This window comes from Trachurus trachurus (assembly GCF_905171665.1).
Source record: "Trachurus trachurus genome assembly, chromosome: 6".
In the NCBI taxonomy this organism is placed as follows: Eukaryota; Metazoa; Chordata; class Actinopteri; order Carangiformes; family Carangidae; genus Trachurus; species Trachurus trachurus.
The window spans coordinates 17,100,202-17,120,252 of NC_139897.1; the positions used below are offsets into that span (position 1 = coordinate 17,100,202).

At 44.6% G+C, this 20,051-nt stretch overlaps 1 protein-coding gene across 1 annotated transcript in view; it reads left to right on the forward strand.

Moving 5' to 3' along the window:
- Positions 1–20,051, forward strand: part of magi2b (membrane associated guanylate kinase, WW and PDZ domain containing 2b) — a gene marked incomplete at its 5' end in the record, with an annotated part of 75,931 nt that overhangs the window by 17,816 nt on the left and 38,064 nt on the right. The window contains one exon of the mRNA XM_083973149.1: positions 4,543–4,659. Coding sequence (XP_083829275.1) covers positions 4,543–4,659 — 117 coding nt within the window. The remainder of the gene's footprint in view (positions 1–4,542; positions 4,660–20,051) is intronic.

Sequence of the window (20,051 nt, forward strand, 5' to 3'; positions counted from 1 at the left end):
CACATTGCAGTGTAGGACAAAAATGCCCATCATCAACACCAGGCTCAAAAATCTGCTTATTCAGGGTCATTGTGGTGACAAAAGGGACTGTAACATATCACATCATATAAACAGCAGTGTCACCTTTCAAGTCTGTCCTGCGACCTCTCGTGCATTTTGACACTTCACGTCTCTCCACATTGTCTATAGCCTAACAGAGGGCGAATATGCCCCAACAAATCATCTGAATTTAATGTATCGGCACTTGTGTGTGAAGGGCGAACATGAAATTAACATTATTGTTGATTTCCCCCCATTGTGAATACACTCAAACCAGTGGATTCATGGTGAAATGGTTTACTAAGAAACAAAGAAGCAGTGTTTCTCACTGGTGTAGCGATGGTGTGTTGTTAGGTAAATCAACAGCTGTGTAAACAAACCTGCTTCTTTTGCGTTGCTAAGCAACAGAGGCATTAGATTATGTTATCTGTGCCACTGTCCTCTTTAAAACTGATTTCTCCGTGCGGTTCCTTCTGGAAACCAAAAAGCTGTACCAGGTTATATTTACTAACCAGATGTGGCCTGATGCTCGCTCTGGTCACGCAGAAACCACCCAGTGCCCAAATGCTCACATAGTTGTTGTTGTTTGTGTTGTTGTTGCACAGACTCGGCAGCTCTCCATGTTTGGATTCAAGCCGCATGCTAAACAGTCAGCGGGTGCACGGTTAACTCACCCAGCAGTAACAGAGCAGCAGCCGCACACTACAAGATATTGAGCTATTCAACATATAAATGCAACAGACCAGAGTCCATAGAGAGCCACTGTAGCATCGCCGTGCACTGATTAATAAGCTGGAGGCTGCTGGGCAAGAGAGAGAGAGAGCAGTGGCAGCAGTGTGTGTGCTGTAGGGAGGGATGTGGCGCCGTCGGCAGCTTAAATGGGCCACCTTGCTGCTGTATCGCTGCACAGTTGGTGGGTTTTTGTGGGTCTTTTTCTTTCTCTCTTCTGATCAGTTGATGGTCAGTTGATCAGCAGGAGATTGTGTGACCTGCATGGACTAATGCGCCGCTTCGCTGAGCAGAAGCCGAACTGATTGCCGTTTGCCTTGATGAGTTTGTGATTGATCGCTGCTGTCATCTTTTCTCCCCTTGATGTGCTACAATTTTTGGGGAAATCTATAAAACTGTCTTCTGCAGAATCTCACAGACTTTTTCGGCTTTGTTGAAGAAGCAGCCGTCACAAAAACAAGGTGACCGTTGTGTTAACGACGTAATCTTTTTAGTGGGTGCTAAATCTGTTCAGTTTGTTACACCAACAACACTTCTTAAAATATACTTAAAATGCGCAGTTTGAAGCGTATTTAACTTCTGACACCAGGGCCTGTCAATCAAAACAATAACAAAAGACACTGATGCTGTCATGGCACTCGGCTTCTCCTTGTTAGGATCCCTTCAATGTCAATCATTCAGGATGAGCTGAATCATCTCCTCCCGTCCAAAGCAAACAGACCGGGCGATCAAACCCAGATCAAACCTGGAGTAAGGCAGCCTCACATTCAGACTATTTCACTGTAGGATGATGGACACAGATATCACGGAGGGAGTGGGTGCGTATGATGCACCTGAGATCACACACAAACACACACTACAACTAAAGAAAACATATGCAGAATCAAACTTAATCAATTTGACGATTCATGCGCTGCAAAAACTCACAACACAAGGTGTTTCTGGGGACACAGAGAAGAGATGGAGAAAGACTGAGGCTAGCTATCAGTATTTAGTCATCATAGTCATGTGATATTGACCTCACCTTATCACACTAAGAGGACTTCGTCTTCATAACTTGAACAAGAGCACACTCTTTTTTTCTGTCCTCAGAAACACCTACGTTGTGTGTTGTCAAATGGATGAAGATATTTTATGAATTTACAACATCTTTGTGTCTGTATCTTAATTTGCAGTGTGTTGACCTCTCAGGGCCGCCTGAGCTGCTACTAATGATCACCTGGCTTGTTTCTTTAACATCTTACCTTGAGACATTCAATGACTAAGATCCTTAATAGCTACAGAATACAAGATTATATATATATTAGATGGATATATTTTAATATCCTCCTCCATCACACTCAGTTGCACCATAAGCTAAGTTCTCATATCATGTGTTGGTGTTTGTTTAGACCAAACCTTGTCCAAGACGGCGCTGAAGGCGTCTTCGCTGGCGTCTGCAGCTGTGAGCTCATCAGCCCTCCATGTGCGTACGAGTGTGTGTGTAACCTCAGTGTGACATCTGCTGCCGCTGCGTTTCACAGTATTTCACTCTAGTTGGTGACGTTTACACAAGGTCAAACAGGGAGAGCATCTGGTGGCTGAGATGTCGAGTGTTTCAGGAATGTCAGGGAGCATCTGGGTGAACGCACACACACATGTAGACACCGATCTAAGATTATCTCACACACATAAACATTTATTTCCTGTGCTCTGTCTATGCATCCCTCCCTTAGTCTCATGCACACACACACGGGCAGAGGCAGACACACACAAACGCTCCAGTGCAGTAGCGGCAGCAGCAGATAGGGGCTGCTGCAGGACTGCGAGAGCTGTCTGACCAATCCGTGGGCAGGTTGTTTGTAGCCCGGCTTCCCACTGGCACATCTCCTTCTCCTCTCTTTTTCTTCCAACGTCAGCCGTCGTCTTTCTCCATCTCTACACGCCTCTCACCATCTCTCTCTTCCCCCTCGCCCTCGTTGTCTTTTCCTGGGATTAAAATTGGCTGCGGCCGCCGTGTGCTGCTGCTGCTGTGTGAGCGTCGGAGCCGCGGCTGAGAAGAAGCAGAGGCAGAGAGAGGAGAGGGGGGTGGGGGGGGGACAGCGGCGGCGAGGTTTCAACCGAGGCGGCAGAAGATGTGCAGTGGTTGGTTTGCGAGGCTAGAGGACGCCTGAGAGGACAGGCTGTCTGTGGATGTATACCTGTGGAGAGAGGAGGACTGCCTTTAGCAACATCTGGGCCGGCTGCTAATGAGGTGCCTGGATATTTTGCACAGCCGTTTTCTTCTTCACTGTGTGTGTGTGTGTGTGTGTGTGTGTCTGTCTCTCTCCATCTCTGTCTGGACGCGTCTTTGTGTGTTGGTGTGCATGTATAAATATGTGTGTATTGGTGTCTGTGCCCATGTCTGCTACACAACTGAGAGATGTGATGTTTACCCATCTGAAAACTGCGACAATCCGAATTATAAGATTTCATCCTGTCTTTCTTTGTTTTCTTGCCGTCTCCTCTCCTCTCCTCTCCTCTCCTCTCCTCTCCTCTCCTCTCCTCTCCTCTCCTCTCCTCTCCTCTTGCTGTTTGTGAAGCAATTCACAGTGCTTCACAGCCTCACTAAAATGGTGTCAGTTTACATAAGATGTGATTCTACCAGAATTCATTATTGCAGCACAGAGTCACCTGTGTCAGCAACACACACATGCATGTATCTGATTCTGCGCCCATGGGAAGGATCTGCTCTGACGGTGGCGGCGGTGTATGCATGCATGCATGTATGTTCTCCATGACGGGTAGGCGCTGCGTTGATCTCGACCGGTATAGGCCGAACGCTGTCAAGTCGGTTTGGCATGAGGTCACTAGAGTATGCATGAGCGAGGAGACATGTTTGTCATTTGTAAATGCAAAGGCATGTAACCTCATCCTTCCTGCTGTTGGATGAGATCGTCTTGCATACTGAATGTTGTGTGGAGAATAAGTTCTCCTCCTCTCGTCCTCCTGGGCTTCTTTGGTTTGGGATGAAGGGAGGAGAAACTATTCATGGACATTATCATACAGTGTGTGTATGTGTGTGTGTGTGTGTGTGTGTGCGTGCGTGCGTGTGTGTGCAGCACAGATGTGTTGGCCTGCTCTTAGTCTTCTGCCTTCTCTTATGCTTGTCATTTATTTGACTGTGTTTCAGTTGAGTGACTTAATGAGAAGGAAGGCGGCTTCGTACAGCAGATAATCAAGAGAAGGAAAGAGAAAGAGAGAGAGGCAGAGACGAGGTGGTGGTGTGAGCTTGTGTCTTCTCTGGGCCTTTGTCACGCAACCTGCTGACACCACACATTTGGCCCCAAGGGAATCACTGGCTTACACAATTACCATGATATGTGTGTGTGTGTGTGTGTGTCATCAGTGTGAGCTTTCAACCCCAGAAAGCAAATTTCAGGTTGTTGCACTTCACCATCTGATCGCTGAGATATTTTCTGTATCAGCTTGTTTGACAAGCAATGTGAAAAATATTTGTCATTAATATTATATAAATATATGAAAAATCTTCTAGATATTTGGTATCTTTAAAAACTTTGGTATCTCCTCTAGCAGAATATAAAAGTTCAGAGCAATGTCTGGCTGCACAGCGTGTGTGTTGTATTGTTGTATGAAGGCTGCAGCTCAATAAAGGAAGATAAAAAATCCTTCTGGTTGTTTCCATCGCCCTAATCATCTGTCTGTGAGTCTTCAAACAGAAGACCACCCCTCCAAAATAAAAGACCAGCTGTAACCTCCCTCCTCCTTCCTGTGTTTGTTTGTTTGTTGTTTTAGGGGGAGTGGTTGACAAGGATTTGCGGCACTACCTCAACCTGCGCTTCTCCAAGGGCTCTGTGGACCACGACCACCAGCAGATCATCAGAGACAACCTCTACCTCCGCACCGTTCCCTGTGAGTGTCCCCCCTCCCTCTGTCCTTTTGTCCTCCATCGCTCCTTCATGCCGCTCTTTCACTCTCCTCCGTCTCTCCGTGTGTCTGTAATTGTCTTTTTCATCGTCTTCCCTCTCTTTCTTAGATATCACTTTCCTCCTCCTCCCCCTCCTCCTCCTCCCCCTCCTCTCCTACAGCTTTATATCCTTCTCTTCTCCCTCTCTGTTTTAGTTTTCCTTCCCTGCCCTCGGGACGTTGCCCTCGTATTTTTTCATCACACACATGCTCTTTCTCTCCTCCGTCTCTCACCGTCTACCGCTCCTTCTCTCCCTTCCTTCAGTCGTCCGGCTGCCGAGCTCTCAGCCTGAGGTTTCCACGGCAACCACCCCTCTTGTCTCGAGGCTTGCGTTGCCGTGACGCCCTACCCCCTTCAGCACACGCTCGAGATGCACAACACACACACACACACACACACATATGCACGGAGATAATAAGACATTACTCTGTTGGATATGTGCGGAAAATGTTTTATTTATCTACGTGTGAGGAAAACGACACACTGGACGTCGTGTGGATATATATACGTGTCTGTTGCTTAAATTGCGTTATCAGTGTGTGTGTCTGTTGCCTGTTGGCGGACGATGTCATTGCGGTGATTGACATTGAGGGGATGCCGGCCCCGGCAGCACAGCACCGTCTGCCGTCAACACACCAGAGCAGCTTGTGAATCGGCTTCTCTGGAGACCGAAGCCACTCTGATGCTCGACTCTGCAGACTGCACGTTATATTCCTTTTCATGCAAGCGTGTGGATCAGTGCACTTTGATTTGATGTTTGTTGAAGCGCTTTGTACTCATCTGACATGTTTCAGCATCCTGTTAATAACCTCGGTCGTGCTGCGTCGGGGTGTTCAGCGGGTAAAAGGTGGTTTGTGTTTAATCAGACTCGTGGCTGTTTGCGAACAGACAGAACCGCTGAGAGCTGAAACTTGACGTCAGGGATAGTTGGTTTTTTCGCTACTGGCTGAGCACTTCTACTATACCGGATGTCCTCTGCCTGTGTGTCGAGCTGATGACACAGAAGTGATTGTTTAATACGCTCCCACAGCTGCACAGTTCCTGAGCTTCTCTCTCTCTCTCTCTCCGTCTAGTTCCTCTCCTCCCTTCTCCTGCTCTCCTGTTGACTTTATCTTTTTGCCTTCACTCTTTGCTCCACTTCACGTTCCCTCTGTCTCTCCCTCCCGCTCCGCCTCGTTGATTTTGTTTGGTCACCACCTCACTCTTTTCCCCTCTCCTTTAATTTAACTCCAGACAGCCCACCCCTCTCTTCATTTTCCCCTCTTCTGCCTCTCCTCGTTTCTACCTTTCTCAGCCTGTTGGCTATATGCGATTGTGACAGGGCGATGGCCCAGGTGATGGAGGCTGGCTGAGGATCAACACTGCAGGTTCCTCACACACTTCACTTCAGCCCCATTGAGGAGGGCCAAAAAGGACGGCACAAGCCCCATTTGGCAGCATTAACAATAGTTTTGTCACCACTTTTCAATTACAGCTGCCTTCCAGCCCTTTTATGAGAACAGAAAGACAGTTATTCTCAGTGATGTGTGAGTGGTAATGACATCCCCATAATTAACAGCCTATCACTTAACAAAGCTGATGCAGTGTAATGAAGATTATGGAAGTTCCAACTTGCGGACCTCCTGCACAGCGGCTTTCAATCATGTGCTTGATATTTAAATTTCATTCAAACACCCCATGTGATATCACAGCGTTTTCCCCGAATTCGCCTTAATCTCACCGACCTGATTTAATTTGTCTGTGGTCAGCAGGTCATCTGTACTGCTCACACACGAGGGTGTTTCATACACATTCGAGCTTTCAGCTTCCTGGCAGTTTGAGAGACACAGAGTCGGGCGCCGCTCCACAATCCACCATGAGAGTGACACAGCATCAGACGGCTAAAAAAGCAGGGATGATGATGGTCCTGAGCGCCGGCCGCGCTGCTCATGCCCGGCAGGCTGTTTGTTGTTGTGGTTTGGAGCGTTATAAAATCAGTGTTTCTCTCTCGTGTCTGCAGCAGTCTGACCATGCTGTCAGTGCGAGTCTGTCAGCTTGACAAGCAGACGCCACTCTGCATCACTACATGCTGTCACACACCAAGGAACGTGGGAGGAGGTGTGTGAGAGTGTGTGTATGTGTATGTGTGTGAGTGTGTGTTCATACAGCTAGAAGGCTTACATGCTGACATCAACTCCTGCATCCTGTTACATCATTCAGCTGAAGGATTGGCTGCTCTCCCCTCAAAAAATAATGAATTCAATGTGATAATTTGCCATCTGATATTAATAACTTTATTCACATGTTGTATTGTCGTCTCCAGGCGGTCTGCCATGTGTGTCTTTGTGTTTTGCCACTGTGTTTGTATTTGCATGTTGACTTATTTGTGGTTTTAATTCACACTTCGACAAGCACACATGCCACGACACAAAACTAGCAGGACTGCCACTTTAAGAATACTAACTCACATACACACATTTTCACTAGAGGGGCCGATGCTCGCTGCTGCAGACTGATGAAAAAAAAAAAGAAAGAGATAAAGCAGATTGTGCAAGAATGAATCAATAGCTGCAAAAAGTGTCAAGCAGAAGAAAACCAGAAGACAGGGAATTTGTAGAGGGAATATTGGGATAGTCGTCACAGTTTTCAGGTTGAGTCTGTCGCTGTTTGAAAGTCTAACACAAACTTCTTAAGGCTTTTAGATTAAAGATTTACACCGACATTTCACTTCATTAATAGGGATCACTTGACTTGACCACCTCAGAAAATGAATCTTTGCTTCTGCCAGAGCATCGGCTGTTTGAGAAATCTAGAGAAGAGCTTCAGATTTACTATTTTTGGTGTGAATGGAACCAAGATAACTGTGTTGGAAAATCAGGGGAATATACTGTATAAAGAGGTGCTAAAGGGAGGGAGAAAGGGGGGCAGGGAGGGAGGGAGATGGTGGATGTGGACATGAGCAAAGAGCCTCTTCAAGAAGAAGGAAAAAAGGAGGGAAGGCGGGAGGAGAGGTGGTAAAAAGGAGATCATCAGGGAGATGATGTGGAAGGAAGAAGAGGGTGGACGACAGAGGATGGAAATTGAGAAGGCGAGAGTCAATGGAAGAGGAGGGAGAAAGGATGGAGACATGAGCTGAGCAAAGACATGGTAGGGAGTCCAAGGGCGAACGTGCACTGAATTGGGGTAGAGGGGGGGAAGAAGATATAAGGGAGCCTCGTAAGTCATTCCCCAGAGAACCATCTCCTCTCCTCCACTCTACTCAGAGGCATCAGTAAAAGGCTCTATAAATAGCTTCAACAGTGAGCAGCACGTTTCTCCGCTCAGATAGCCTATAAATACATGCAGCTTCTGTCACTTCACATCCTCTGCTCTGTCTGCGCTGCTGCCCCTGAAGCTCGGTGGCCTCCAACAGGGAATCCTGCTCTTCTGGAGCCGGCACAAGAGGAGGAGGTAGAGAAGCTGTCGAGGGGCCGAGGCCAAGATGTTCAGGCTGCTGCTGCTGCTGCTGCTGCTGCTGCTGCTGGTATAGGGTTGAGTGATGGACGCTGCTGATAATGACAGCAGTAATGGAGATGGCTACGGAGACGATGTGATGACACCTCTTAACCCCCGACGCATGCCAGAGATTTTAATGTAGAGTCCTCGATGCAGAATTTATATGCATCTGCTAACAAGCGTTTTTCTGCGCCAAGTTTCTGGACAAAATGCCTCATACCACATGCAGCTCAACACAACAGCTCATTTCATGCTCCAAATGATCAAAAAGCACCTGCTTTAAAAAAATGTTAGTGGGTCTCAAACTGAGAAGGGCTTCTAGCCGCTGCAGTGGATGACTCGGGGAAAAATACGGTGTGAATGAATAGGTTTATGTAAGGAAAATGGACAAATGTGAGTTTTTTGATGCAATTGTGCTGGCCTTTTATTTCATTACAATCCAATGTATTTTTGTTTATATTTATATAGGGGTCGGTTGCCTCTCCTGTCAAGTGTTAATAATTGAAAAAATTGTTGGGTGAGGGGATATGTGAACTTTTTTGGCTTTTGAAGGCCCAAAGGAATTTGAGAATCACTGGTGTGAAATATTTGTAGAGTTAAACTAATCAAAAACACATCGGAACAAAAACACAACTGGAAAAGTTAAATATTTCAACATGAGAGGCCTTGACAAGCAACAAAAAGAAGGAAGCACACGCATGTAATGGTAGAAACCCTGCGGTACATTTAACATACATTCACACTAAATATATTCATATGTACTTTGATTTACCTCAAGTTTAATCAGCATCATGCACATCATCTTTTTCCAGCAGATATTCACTTTTCCTGCCAGATGTATATTAAAAACTCAATTTCCTGCTGGGTCTATCTTCAACAAAGTGATCTCCTTTTTAATTTATAGTTAAGAAAATGAAAGACCCCCTTACTCCTGGAAATTCTTTCATTTGGAAGTTGCTGTGAGTGGTCAGACTGTTATCAGTGTCTGTGAAAAGGACCGACATTTTAAATGTCTTCATCGATCAAACATGGTAACTTACCAAAGTGTTGTTCACCGGAATTAAAAAATATTAACAAAATGAAATATAAATTCATCTGATTTTAGTATGTACAAATTTGAATATTAGCCTTGCAGGAAAAGTACAGATGGCGCGGCTGCTGGTCACTCAACTTATTGACTCAACTAATTAAAATGAATTGAACAATTTCAAAACATTTGTGGTAGTAAGTGTATTTGTTGTTCAGGAACTGAATGAAATAATTCATGATAGACTAGAGTGCAGTTGTGTGTGAGGAGATCTGAAAGAGGAAATTCAATATTCAGTATTTTGTTGCGTTTTTTTTCCCGTCATAGATTGTGTGAGTTTCTCTCAATAGTTAAAAGGAGCTGCTTGTGAGGTTGGTTTATCTTCCTGGCGTTGTGTTTAAGTTTGCACTGCTCATCACTCTGCATACATTCCCGGCACACCTACGTAGTGAGATATGGTCATTTTATTAAGTTTTAAGTTTTTTTGTATTAAGTTTATAATACATTTGGTTTGTTTAAACATTATTTATATGAGATATCCTTTTGGTCACATTGGGATTCTTTGTGACAGTGTAGACATACAAAGGGACAAAATCTGCACCTTCAAACAAACATTCAGTCTCTTCCTCTGTGATGAATGATCGTCAGCAGCGAGCTACCAAAATCTCCCACTTCCATCTGTGTTTGATATTTTTGAAGAGAAAAATATGTGATTGTTGCATCCAGAAATTTGTTCTGAAATTGAACCAAGAATATAGGTTCAGTTTTTTTTTGGGATGTTTTCATAGTTGGAACATGTTTGTTTTAGTTATCAATGCTTGAATTCAGTTTCTAGATGATGCCCGGCCCGCTGAATCATCTCCACGACTGCTGACATGGATACGAGGGAGCTTTAACTGTAATTTGCCACTGTGACTTTTCATGATGAGGCAAAGAGCAAGGAAGAGGAGTGATGAGTTATTTGAGGATATTTGCTATGATGATAATGGTGAAGTTGGATGAGGTGAGGAAGATTAATTTAATCTCTGGTGTGTGTGTGTGTGTGTGTGTGTGTGTGTGTGTTTCAGTGGAGGATTCAATATACTGTATATCGGCGTGTATGCACACAAACACTGTATTAATGTACATGAACCAATGTGTTTTTTTTAATACAGTTGCATTGATTATTCTGTTTGTGTCGGGATTTAATAGGCTCAGCTGATAAATGAATAATGGGAGTGAGGTTGTGTGCTTGCCTCGATATATGTGAGAGAGAAATACATCATCCCCCAGGGACTCTCTCCTTAAAGGGGTGATTTGCCTGCTGGCTTGCTCTTGTTAAAGGGCTGGCTGACATGCTTTGATGTGGTTCTGTGCTCCCTGCAGTTTGATTGGCACGCTGGATTAATGTTGTTCCACAGATGAAAGAAACTGTGAGGGAATGATATGAATTTTATGAAATGAAAATAGCAAATATTGAACGTGATTAATGAATTGGTTGTGTTTGCTAAGTGCTTTCCGTGTTAAGCTGCGGACAGGTGTCATCTTGTCTCTTTTTCTCCCCTCTCCTCAGTGTGATCCTCTCACTCTGCAGTTAACCACAAAACCAGGTTCTTCTGAAGCCCCCTCTGTATTTATGCATCTGTCTCTAGTTTTGCCTCTGCATCAACTCACCCTCCTCCTCTTCCTCTTCCCCCTCCTCCTCACCTTCCTCACCCCCTCATGTCTCTGTCAGTGCTACTTCTAAGATCGGGGTAATGTGCGGTGATGAGCCAGGTGCTCACTGAACAGTTCATCCTGTGATGGTCAGTGAGCACTGACACCTCGGAGAGCTCCACTGTTTACTCTGGTCAGCCTTAACATCTCACACATACACACACACAAGCAACACAACACAACACACACCACATACCAGCTCAGTGTGTGTGTGTGTGCATCATCATGACCCACACTGTCGTCCTGTGTCAGTCAGCGCTGCAGACTAATAAAGGTGCTTTTCAGCCTATCAGGGCTGATTTCCATCACCACAGTAAACACCTCGGTACAGGGGTAATTTCTCAATGTCACCCAGGCACCAGCTTCGCCAAACGCTGATCACTGAGCAACACAGATATCTTAGCTACCGCTAGTGGACGTGACAGGCCGATACTTAATGGGTGAAAATCCATACAAGAACAAGATGTGGCTTCTTTTTTTCATTTTTTTAAACAACTGGTATTACCTCTGTAGTTAACCAGCTTTCATTCCCATCAAGAAGTTTTATTTGACCATCATTGCCTTCCCTCATTACTCACATACAGTAGCTGAGCATGAACACATTATTTTTTTTACTTTTATATGCAAAATGTCCATTCTCAATACGTTTGATACCGCTGCCACCATGGTAAAAGTTATAGTGCTGATACCACACCATCTTTTACAACATTACATTCAATACAAACTTTTTTTCTCATAAAGTTAGGAATCCACAAAACATGAGTAAGAAAACTTTTTGCAGATTTTGTTTCCTTTGGACAGAGCCAGACCAGCTGTCTCCCCCGTGTTTCTAGTATTTATGCTAATATAAGTCAATAAGATAATATAAATGAGATAATATCAATAAGATAAGATAAGATAATATCAAGATAAGATAAGATAAGACAAGCTAAGCTAACCCTAACTCTAAGGCTTAAGACAAGCCCTAACCCTAACAAGCTAAGATAATATCAATAAGATAAGATCAATAAGATAATATAAGTGCTATAAGCTTATCAAATGGTGGAGGTTAACTTTATCAATCAAACATAAATTACACTAATATAGCCCAGAACTAGATAACCGGATGCTGATTGTTGTACCTGATCTTCCGCTGAGCCCCGTTAAGCCTTAAGAGCTTTGAAACTGTCTTCCTGTGAGTGCAGTGGGCGACAGTGTGCCTTACATCATCCATCCATCTGTACATCCATTAGTTATACTAGCTGATCCTCGAAGGTGGGGGCTGCATCCGTTAAGTGGGTTGGCAGTCGATCACAGGTCCGACTTGTAGCCACATAACCATTCACTTTCCCATTCACAGGCAATTTAGAGTTACCACTTGACTTGACCTGCGTTACCCAGGACCTCGCTGCTGCAAGGTTTCTCTCTTCCACTTTGTTTTACAAGGGGAGCCGCCGAAACGTCACAATTGTCTGGGCATTGGTAAAATTCTGATATATTCATATAAAAAATATTAATATTATATAATCACTTTAAAATGAGCTGAAGTTATTCTCAGTCCACAGTAACTTCATTGTGGTTCCTGTTGCTTGGAAAACCACCTGGCTGAAATTGTGCTGTCGCCACTGGAGCGTGAATAAACCTGTTCACTCTTAGTTAATCCTAAGCAGGAGCTCTGCTGTGACTGTGAGCAGTGCTGTGTGGACGTGGAAGCAGAGAAGAATAAAGAGAAGGAGAACATTAGTGTTAATGTGGCATTTTGTGGAGAAAGGACTGTTTCTTCTGTGCAGAGGTGTGTGTGTGTGTGTGTGTGTGTGGATTCAGAGTTGGAGCCAGGACTGGTGGGATTGTGACGTTTGTTTCTGTGTGAGTTCAACCTGAGCACAATTATGACGATTCGATTTAGAACCAGATGTGAAAATGGCCCAAATCTGATATGAAAGGATGAGATACCACATGGTTTCTGCCGTTCACACTGAAATTAAACATCTGGATCTCTGAGGCTCACTGTGTGATCTTGGCCTTATGGTCACATTAGTGTTGTGGTACTTGAGTTGAGACCAGTCTTGAGACCATTTTCAAGGTCTTGGTCTTGTTTCAGAATCGAACACTTTTTTACCCGGTCTTGTCTCGGTCTCGGTGCCGGATTTTTTCTCAAGACTTCAGCTGCAGTGAGATCTTTTCTTTTGACCACAAATGTCTCTCTCTGTCACTCGCTCACTTTGGTTTATCTAATATAATAACTTTAAGATAGGCTACTTGACATTTTTCTACAAAAGTATCTGCTTTTGTAACCATCTGAAAAACTTGGTTGCACCAGAGTCAGAAGTGGGAAAGACTTTAGCAGGTTCTGTGCTGTGTAACTTTTCTTTTTAGCTGAGAAATAATGTAAATACCAACTTATGAGTACTGGTACTGAATACAGTAATGGTCTTGAAAATGGTCGCTCATTGGTTTTGTCGGTCTTGACTCGGTTCTGGTGTTCGGTGGTCTTGACCACAGCACTGGTCACTGGTCAGTCAGGTTCCTGGGGAAGAGGAAGGTCATCCTCAGGTGTGAAGAGTGAAGAATTGTGGGTAAGTGAGTTATTTTGTCCACAGGAGGGGGCCTCCACCATCTGAAGTCAGATCGAACCTGTGAAGGCCGAGTTTCCTCCGGCCCCGGGAGGAGAGGGATTTACACCGGACAGCTAAGTCCCTCCGTTCCTCAAGCCTGCAGCCTCCATTGGTTTCAAACCTACCCGCTGAAACGCCAGCTGCATTACTCTGAGAAACCAGGTGTGAGCTCTCCGTGGCCAGGCTGCGACAGTAATTGATTGATGAGGTGTGAGGCGGCGAGGAGCGCGGACCTGCAGCTCAGCGGAGCGGAGCAAAAAGGGGCTTGAGCTGAAGACCTCGGAGACCGAAACAAGTAAAACGCATCATGCCGAACGGCAGAGTGCCACATCAGACATAAATATTATTTTTGTAAAGCTAATGTAGATGTTGCAGCTTGTTACCATGGCAAGACTGTGTTGCCAGGCGCTGACGTGTTGTCGTGGTAGCAGACGCTCCTGTCAGAGTGTTGCCATGTTGCGTTGCTGCATCTGTAGCCGGGGCTTTGTAGTGTAAATAGGGATGCTTGTGTGTGTGTGTGTGTGTGTGTGTGTGTGTGTGTGTGTGTGTGTGTGTGTGTGTGTGTGTGTGTTGTCTATAGACCTTCCTCTTTAGACCTGCTGTCACATTTCACATCTGCCAAACCAGGAAGACTGAGGGAGGGAGGGGGGGGGCAGTGAGCGTGAATGAGACGTGAGAGACCAAAGTGCGAGACGGAGCTCGAATGAGAGACAAAAGAAAAGAGGGAGAATAATGAGAGGACGAGGGAGAGGAGAAAAGACAGAGAGAGGATTATTATGGTGTAGTGCAATTTGAAAACACAAGAAGCCCGACAGGTAGATAGATAAGTAGACGGATAGATGTAGTAAATGAGGAAAGCTGTGTGTGTGTGTGTGTGTGTTAGTGTGAGAAAACAAACATAGACAGCCCTCTGCTCTCATGCTGTGGTGGTGTTTTGCTTTGCACTGTGATGAAAAGGATTCTGGGTAAACAAGTTCAGGATTTTGAGGACAGCGTCTTGGTACTTTTTGTTTGGTACAGTTGCAAGTTTGTGTCTTGAAATCCAGTTTTCCTATTAAATTCCCACTCAGGTAGCAGCAAAATTGGATGTTTTTTTTTTATGGCTGTACAATTATATTGAAAAAACAACAACATTTTAATGCTTCATTTTAAAGACTTTTTCATGAAATATCAGAAATAGTTAACTTATTACCCATGGGATCTTCACTTGTGCTCAGGTGCATGACATGCATATACATTGAGAGAGGAAATGTGTCTCTTTCCACTTCCTGCAGCATTATTACATTAGGTTTGACTTACATTAAGCTCAGAGGATAAGTGTGCTAACAAATCTGTACCTGTGAGCTTGAATCCTCTCTTTCACGCTCTTTCACAATAATCCACCTGGGGATTATTGTGAAGGAGCATCACGCCTGCTCACCTTTTTAGAGAATATTTTTAGTTCCTGTTAGATTTGGTGTTATCGCGAACAAATTCACTCCAACTCCCAGAGCAACCTGATGGCTCTGATGGATGATGATGCTGAATTCAAGAGGGGTTTGTGATGCAAACACGATGCGTGAATGTGCACAGAAGGACACAGAGCTGCAGGCTCAGTTGGGACCATGTGGATCCAGTTTCTCTCATCTGGGTTTGTTGCTGAAGCCAATTACTGTACAGTTGTTGCATGTATTACAACTACAAACACTGTTGGAGCCTTTTTTATTTTTATTTAACAATGAGTCTTAAACCTCTGGTGGATGTTATAATATATCTATTGATTGTTGGCTATAGATTGACCGGTAATATGAGACTCCCTCCCACCTTGAGTAGCTACCTCCTTCCTACGCAAGCTGAAGCTCAGACGGTATCAAGTGACCACCTTCCCCCACTCTTTATTATAATAATCAGTCCATCGATAGTCTATTTTTAGCTCCCAGTCTCCCCGCTCTGCTTCTGCCTCTCGGTGACTTCCTGTCTAATTATACAAACATGCGTATGCATACACGTGTCGTGCACAGTATCAAACTCACGGGCTCACAGGCTGCGGTGGATGCACAGTATAGGTTAACCAATCATTCTCCTTCTCCTCTCACTGTCTTTTGCTGGTTTTCGCTGCTTGCCACTCTTCTGCCGCTCTATTATTTAGCAAAGGTCTTTGTCCTCTTATCGTCTGACACCCAGCAGAGTTATTTCAGTATATCAGCTATTTTAGCTTTAGCTCCAAATGGACTTTCCTTGTTATGTTTTCTGCGTAATCTCTCTCTCTTTCTCTCTCTCTCACACTCCCACTAATGTGAAAATATTCTGTGGTGCTCGGTCGTCATGGTTTGAGGCAGAGGATGTCTTCACCCCCTAAAGTGGCAGCTCCGAATCTTTTCCGTGCTATTATTGATTTAAGTCATTTAAGCCACAAATCTCTATGGTGGCGCTCATACCCCGACTCTCACAGTGTCACCTCTCAAAGGTTTGGCTACACTGGCTGATTGCAATGCAAAGACCATATTTGGCTCACGGCCAACTTTATCCTTTATTAGTAAGAGCACGACATCCAATCAATAGTCGGCAGCGGCAGTGCTTTTGGCTCAGGGGAAGCGTCGCTCGCTGCCTCCCCTCTGTACAGTCTGCTGCTATTTTTTAATTTGAGCACCTGTGCAGATTGTCCTGCTTTGTTCAGCTCATTTATTAAAGCTCTGCTCTGCTCAGGAGTTTGTGTGGCCTGTGTACAAACAATCTGAACTGAACTGAGCTGAAAGACATTTCATACCTCATCCACAAGGCTGCATCAATTATGGATTGAATTTTTATCAGTTTTAGCTTCTACCTGGGAGTTTTTCGAGGATAAGAAAAAGGAAGTTGGTTGTGATTAAATATAGACAAAGACAGAGAAAGGCAGCAAAAGGGCAGAGGAAACAGGGTATGGATTTTGTTGGGGACAGTGTTTGTTTTAATAAAAAGGTCTACTTCACAGTTATTTAGTGGGAATTGCTAAGGGGCACGACGGAGGAGGAAGAGGAGAGGAGGGAAAACAGGTAATGTGCTGCTGAACCGCTCTGAGTAGAGACGTGTGAAAAGGAAGTTAAAAAAAACAAACAGTCGGCACTATCTGCCTATCTCAAGGCCAGATAGTTGATCAATATTCCCAGCTCAGATCCTACAAGGCTCTCTCTCCCTCTCTCTCTCGGCTCGATCGGTGTGTCCAGTGAAGGAAGCTGTGGGAGAAGGCCATCAGCGGGTCATCAGTATTCCAGCTGGCTCTGCCTACTCTGGTGTGGGCAGCAGAATAATTTCACTCTGATCTAACAGATCAATAGCTGTACCCAGTGGAAGGCGACCGGCCCGGCCGGCCTGACTGAGCTGCTGCAGTATTAGTAACACTGCACACACACAATAGATGGTCCACTTCAGGATGTTTTTTTTTATAGATAATATATTTTATTTTTGCATATAGTGTGGGTCTCACTTAACTAATGTGAGAAGCTTCTTTATATATCGGCGTCTTCTTTACATAGTCTGGAGTGAGGAATCGCCTCACTTCTACAGGGCTGCTTTGAAAACACAGACTAAAAGTGTTCACACTGGGGGCTGACCTAGAAGAACACACCTCATCTGTCTTAGCCTCCATAGACTTCTGCATGAGGACAGTATTAACCACCGAAGCGATCAATGTGTTCCCAAACCAGGGACTGTGGTTGGACAGAAATATGCAGTCCTTGGTAAGGGAACAAACTGCTGCCTTCAGCATGTTGGACATGTTGGCCTGGCTACAACAGTGTCCATAAAGAACTGCAGAAGGGCAGAAGAGAGAGGCTAAGCACAGGTACAACGAGGAGGTTGAAGGGCATTTTAAAAACAACAGCCTCTGTAGCATGTTGAGAGGTGTCGTGTGTTATGTTGTGCTAAAGGATTCGTACCCCAGATCAGTGCCAACCAACTTAAATGGTATCTTTAACCTCTCGCTACACGAGGCTGTTGTCCCCAACTCTGTTACCAAAAAGACACCTAAAGGTCCCAATGGCTCAGTTAATACTATCTCAAGGCCGTCATTACTCATGATCTGGACACCAACCAATTATTTATTTAACCTTTATTTACCCAGGTAAGTCAGTTGAGAACCAGTTCTCATTTGTAATAACGACCAGGGCCAGAGACAACAATAACAACATAGAAAATACATGTATGCATAAAAAGCATCACGGATTTGCACAAGTCCAACAGCAAAATGTAGACATTGTAAAATAAAATAAAAATGAATGTAAAGTATACTGTATATCCATTCTGACAGCTAGTAACAGGAGCAATGATCCGGGACAATTGTTCGCAACAAGTTTGTGAAGGATGAGAACAGTATGAGAGAACTGAGTTAGTTTCTGTTTAATTTCCTGACCAAGCAAAGAGGAGGACGTCGTCTCTCAGTTGTACTTCAAGCAGCTAGGTCTCAGCTCGAGTGTCCAATCACATCTGACAAGAAGATTCTTTTGTCATCATGATCCATAAATGCATCAGATAAGTTTGACTAAAGTTTTACTGTATGCGTAGGAAACGCTCCGAGGGCATCGCCCCCTTCATCCCATGACTGCTCTCCCACCCACCCCTCTGCATACAGAAGCTTCAAAATGATACAGGCCACTTGTCACCTGTAAGATGCTTTTGCAAATGTCAATAATGGGATCACATCCATCAAGCAGGAGACCCCACTACAGAGATGAGGTCCAACATCTGGCCCAGCAGTTTAGTGAGGGTCTAAGGGCAGAGGATGTTGTTGTGATGCCATGTAAAGCCCTTTGAGACAAACTGTTTGTAAAAACGGGCTATACAAATAAAATTGCCTTGCTTTGCCTTGCCTTGCCTTTAGTCCAAAATACCAGAGAAACCAATGAGATGGTTGTGGGCTTTCGGACCACACACCCCACTCTCCACATAAATGGTGGGGAGGTGGATGGTGTCAACTACACCACATTCCTGGGACTGCACAGAGTCCTTTAACTCCTCCTACAGCTCCTCTCCCTCCCTCTCAGCTCCTGGTTAACTTGCACAAGAGCACCATGGAGAGTATCCCCTGCCACTGTAACACAGTGTGGTGGTACGCCAGCTGCACCGCCAGGAACGGTCGGTGTGCTGTCGTCCTCACAATCAATACTTCAACATTTTTATCTCGAAACCCTCTCCTGACATCTCGTACTGTCCACCACACCACCTCTGCACAACGCTGAGTTTAAACGTGAAACTCTGTGTTTTTAATGGTCATAATGACTGTGTCTGTTTGATTTCCAATTAAAACTAAAGCGCGAGAAGCTTTTTGTAATGATGAAAACAACAACTCCCATGATCCCATGTTATTTTATGACGTCACCTAGTGTCATCTTTTGTTATTGATTTGATTCAGAGCTCCTGAGCAGCAGGACGTGCATCCTTCGTGCCTGAATTATTTTGGCTAATATGCTCATGCTATGTTTAATTGTTGTACAGCCTGAGTCAGAGGGAGAATGAGTCAACTCATGGGGGTGGGGATGATATTTGTTTTACCTCATGATATAATGCAACCCAATATACTGTATAAGCAACTAAAGTGCAGCATCAAAAATGACCCGGAGGTAAATCCATACTAATGAAATTGGGTGGGGGGTTGGGGAGGTGGCAGCACCAATACCCACTGACTGTATTCATTGCGGCACTGCACGAAGTGTTGACTGTCTTTCGAAGTAGTTTTTTAGGCAGCAGTCTAGTTTTCAATTGATCTGGTTCAGTTTGTAGACATAGCATGGTAGCTGTGGTAATTCAGTGATGTTTGCTCCCAGTGAATGGTAAGAAAAGATGGATTAAAGTGAAAAACAAAGTCTGTATCTCAGCTTCAAACCTCTATTCACACACAAACACACATGTGAGTGTCAGATATGCCAAACAACAGGTCATGGGAAATATATACAATATGACATCTTTGATTATTGACATGTTGACATCTGTACCTCATGTCAGCAGTGCAAAGCTGGACGCATGACAGACACTGGTTTGATCAAAGTCAGAGTTCATCAAACAATGTGAATGTGACACACACTCACTCACTCACTCACTTATACCTGTGGTGTTGTGGATTTGCGCTGTCCCACTGAGTTGTGATCAGCTTGGAGATGGGATTACTGTTGGCACAGTGGGCACTTTACCATCATTTACAGTCATCACACACAGTGGAGAACACACGTAGACGCACAGGCCGAGATGAGTACAAACAAACACCCCTATGTACACACACTGTGGCGGGCGGCGTTGGACGAGCCGTAGAGATAGAGACTATAGATGCCTGATGGTCTGCTATCGCATCTCCGCTCATTATGTGTTGCTAAGCTCCCGTCTCTGCTCCCACTAGGGAAGTAAATACAGTAGCGAATGTTCAGTAGATGCACTACAGGAGCAAAGTGGCGACAGATGATCAATAGAGATCTAATGATTAAGATATCACACTCTGGGGAGAGTTCGAGGTTCCAGCGCTCCATAAGATGACTAACAACCCAACACACACACACACACACACACATTGTCAGTCAGTGTGTGCGTTCCTGTTCACGTGCGT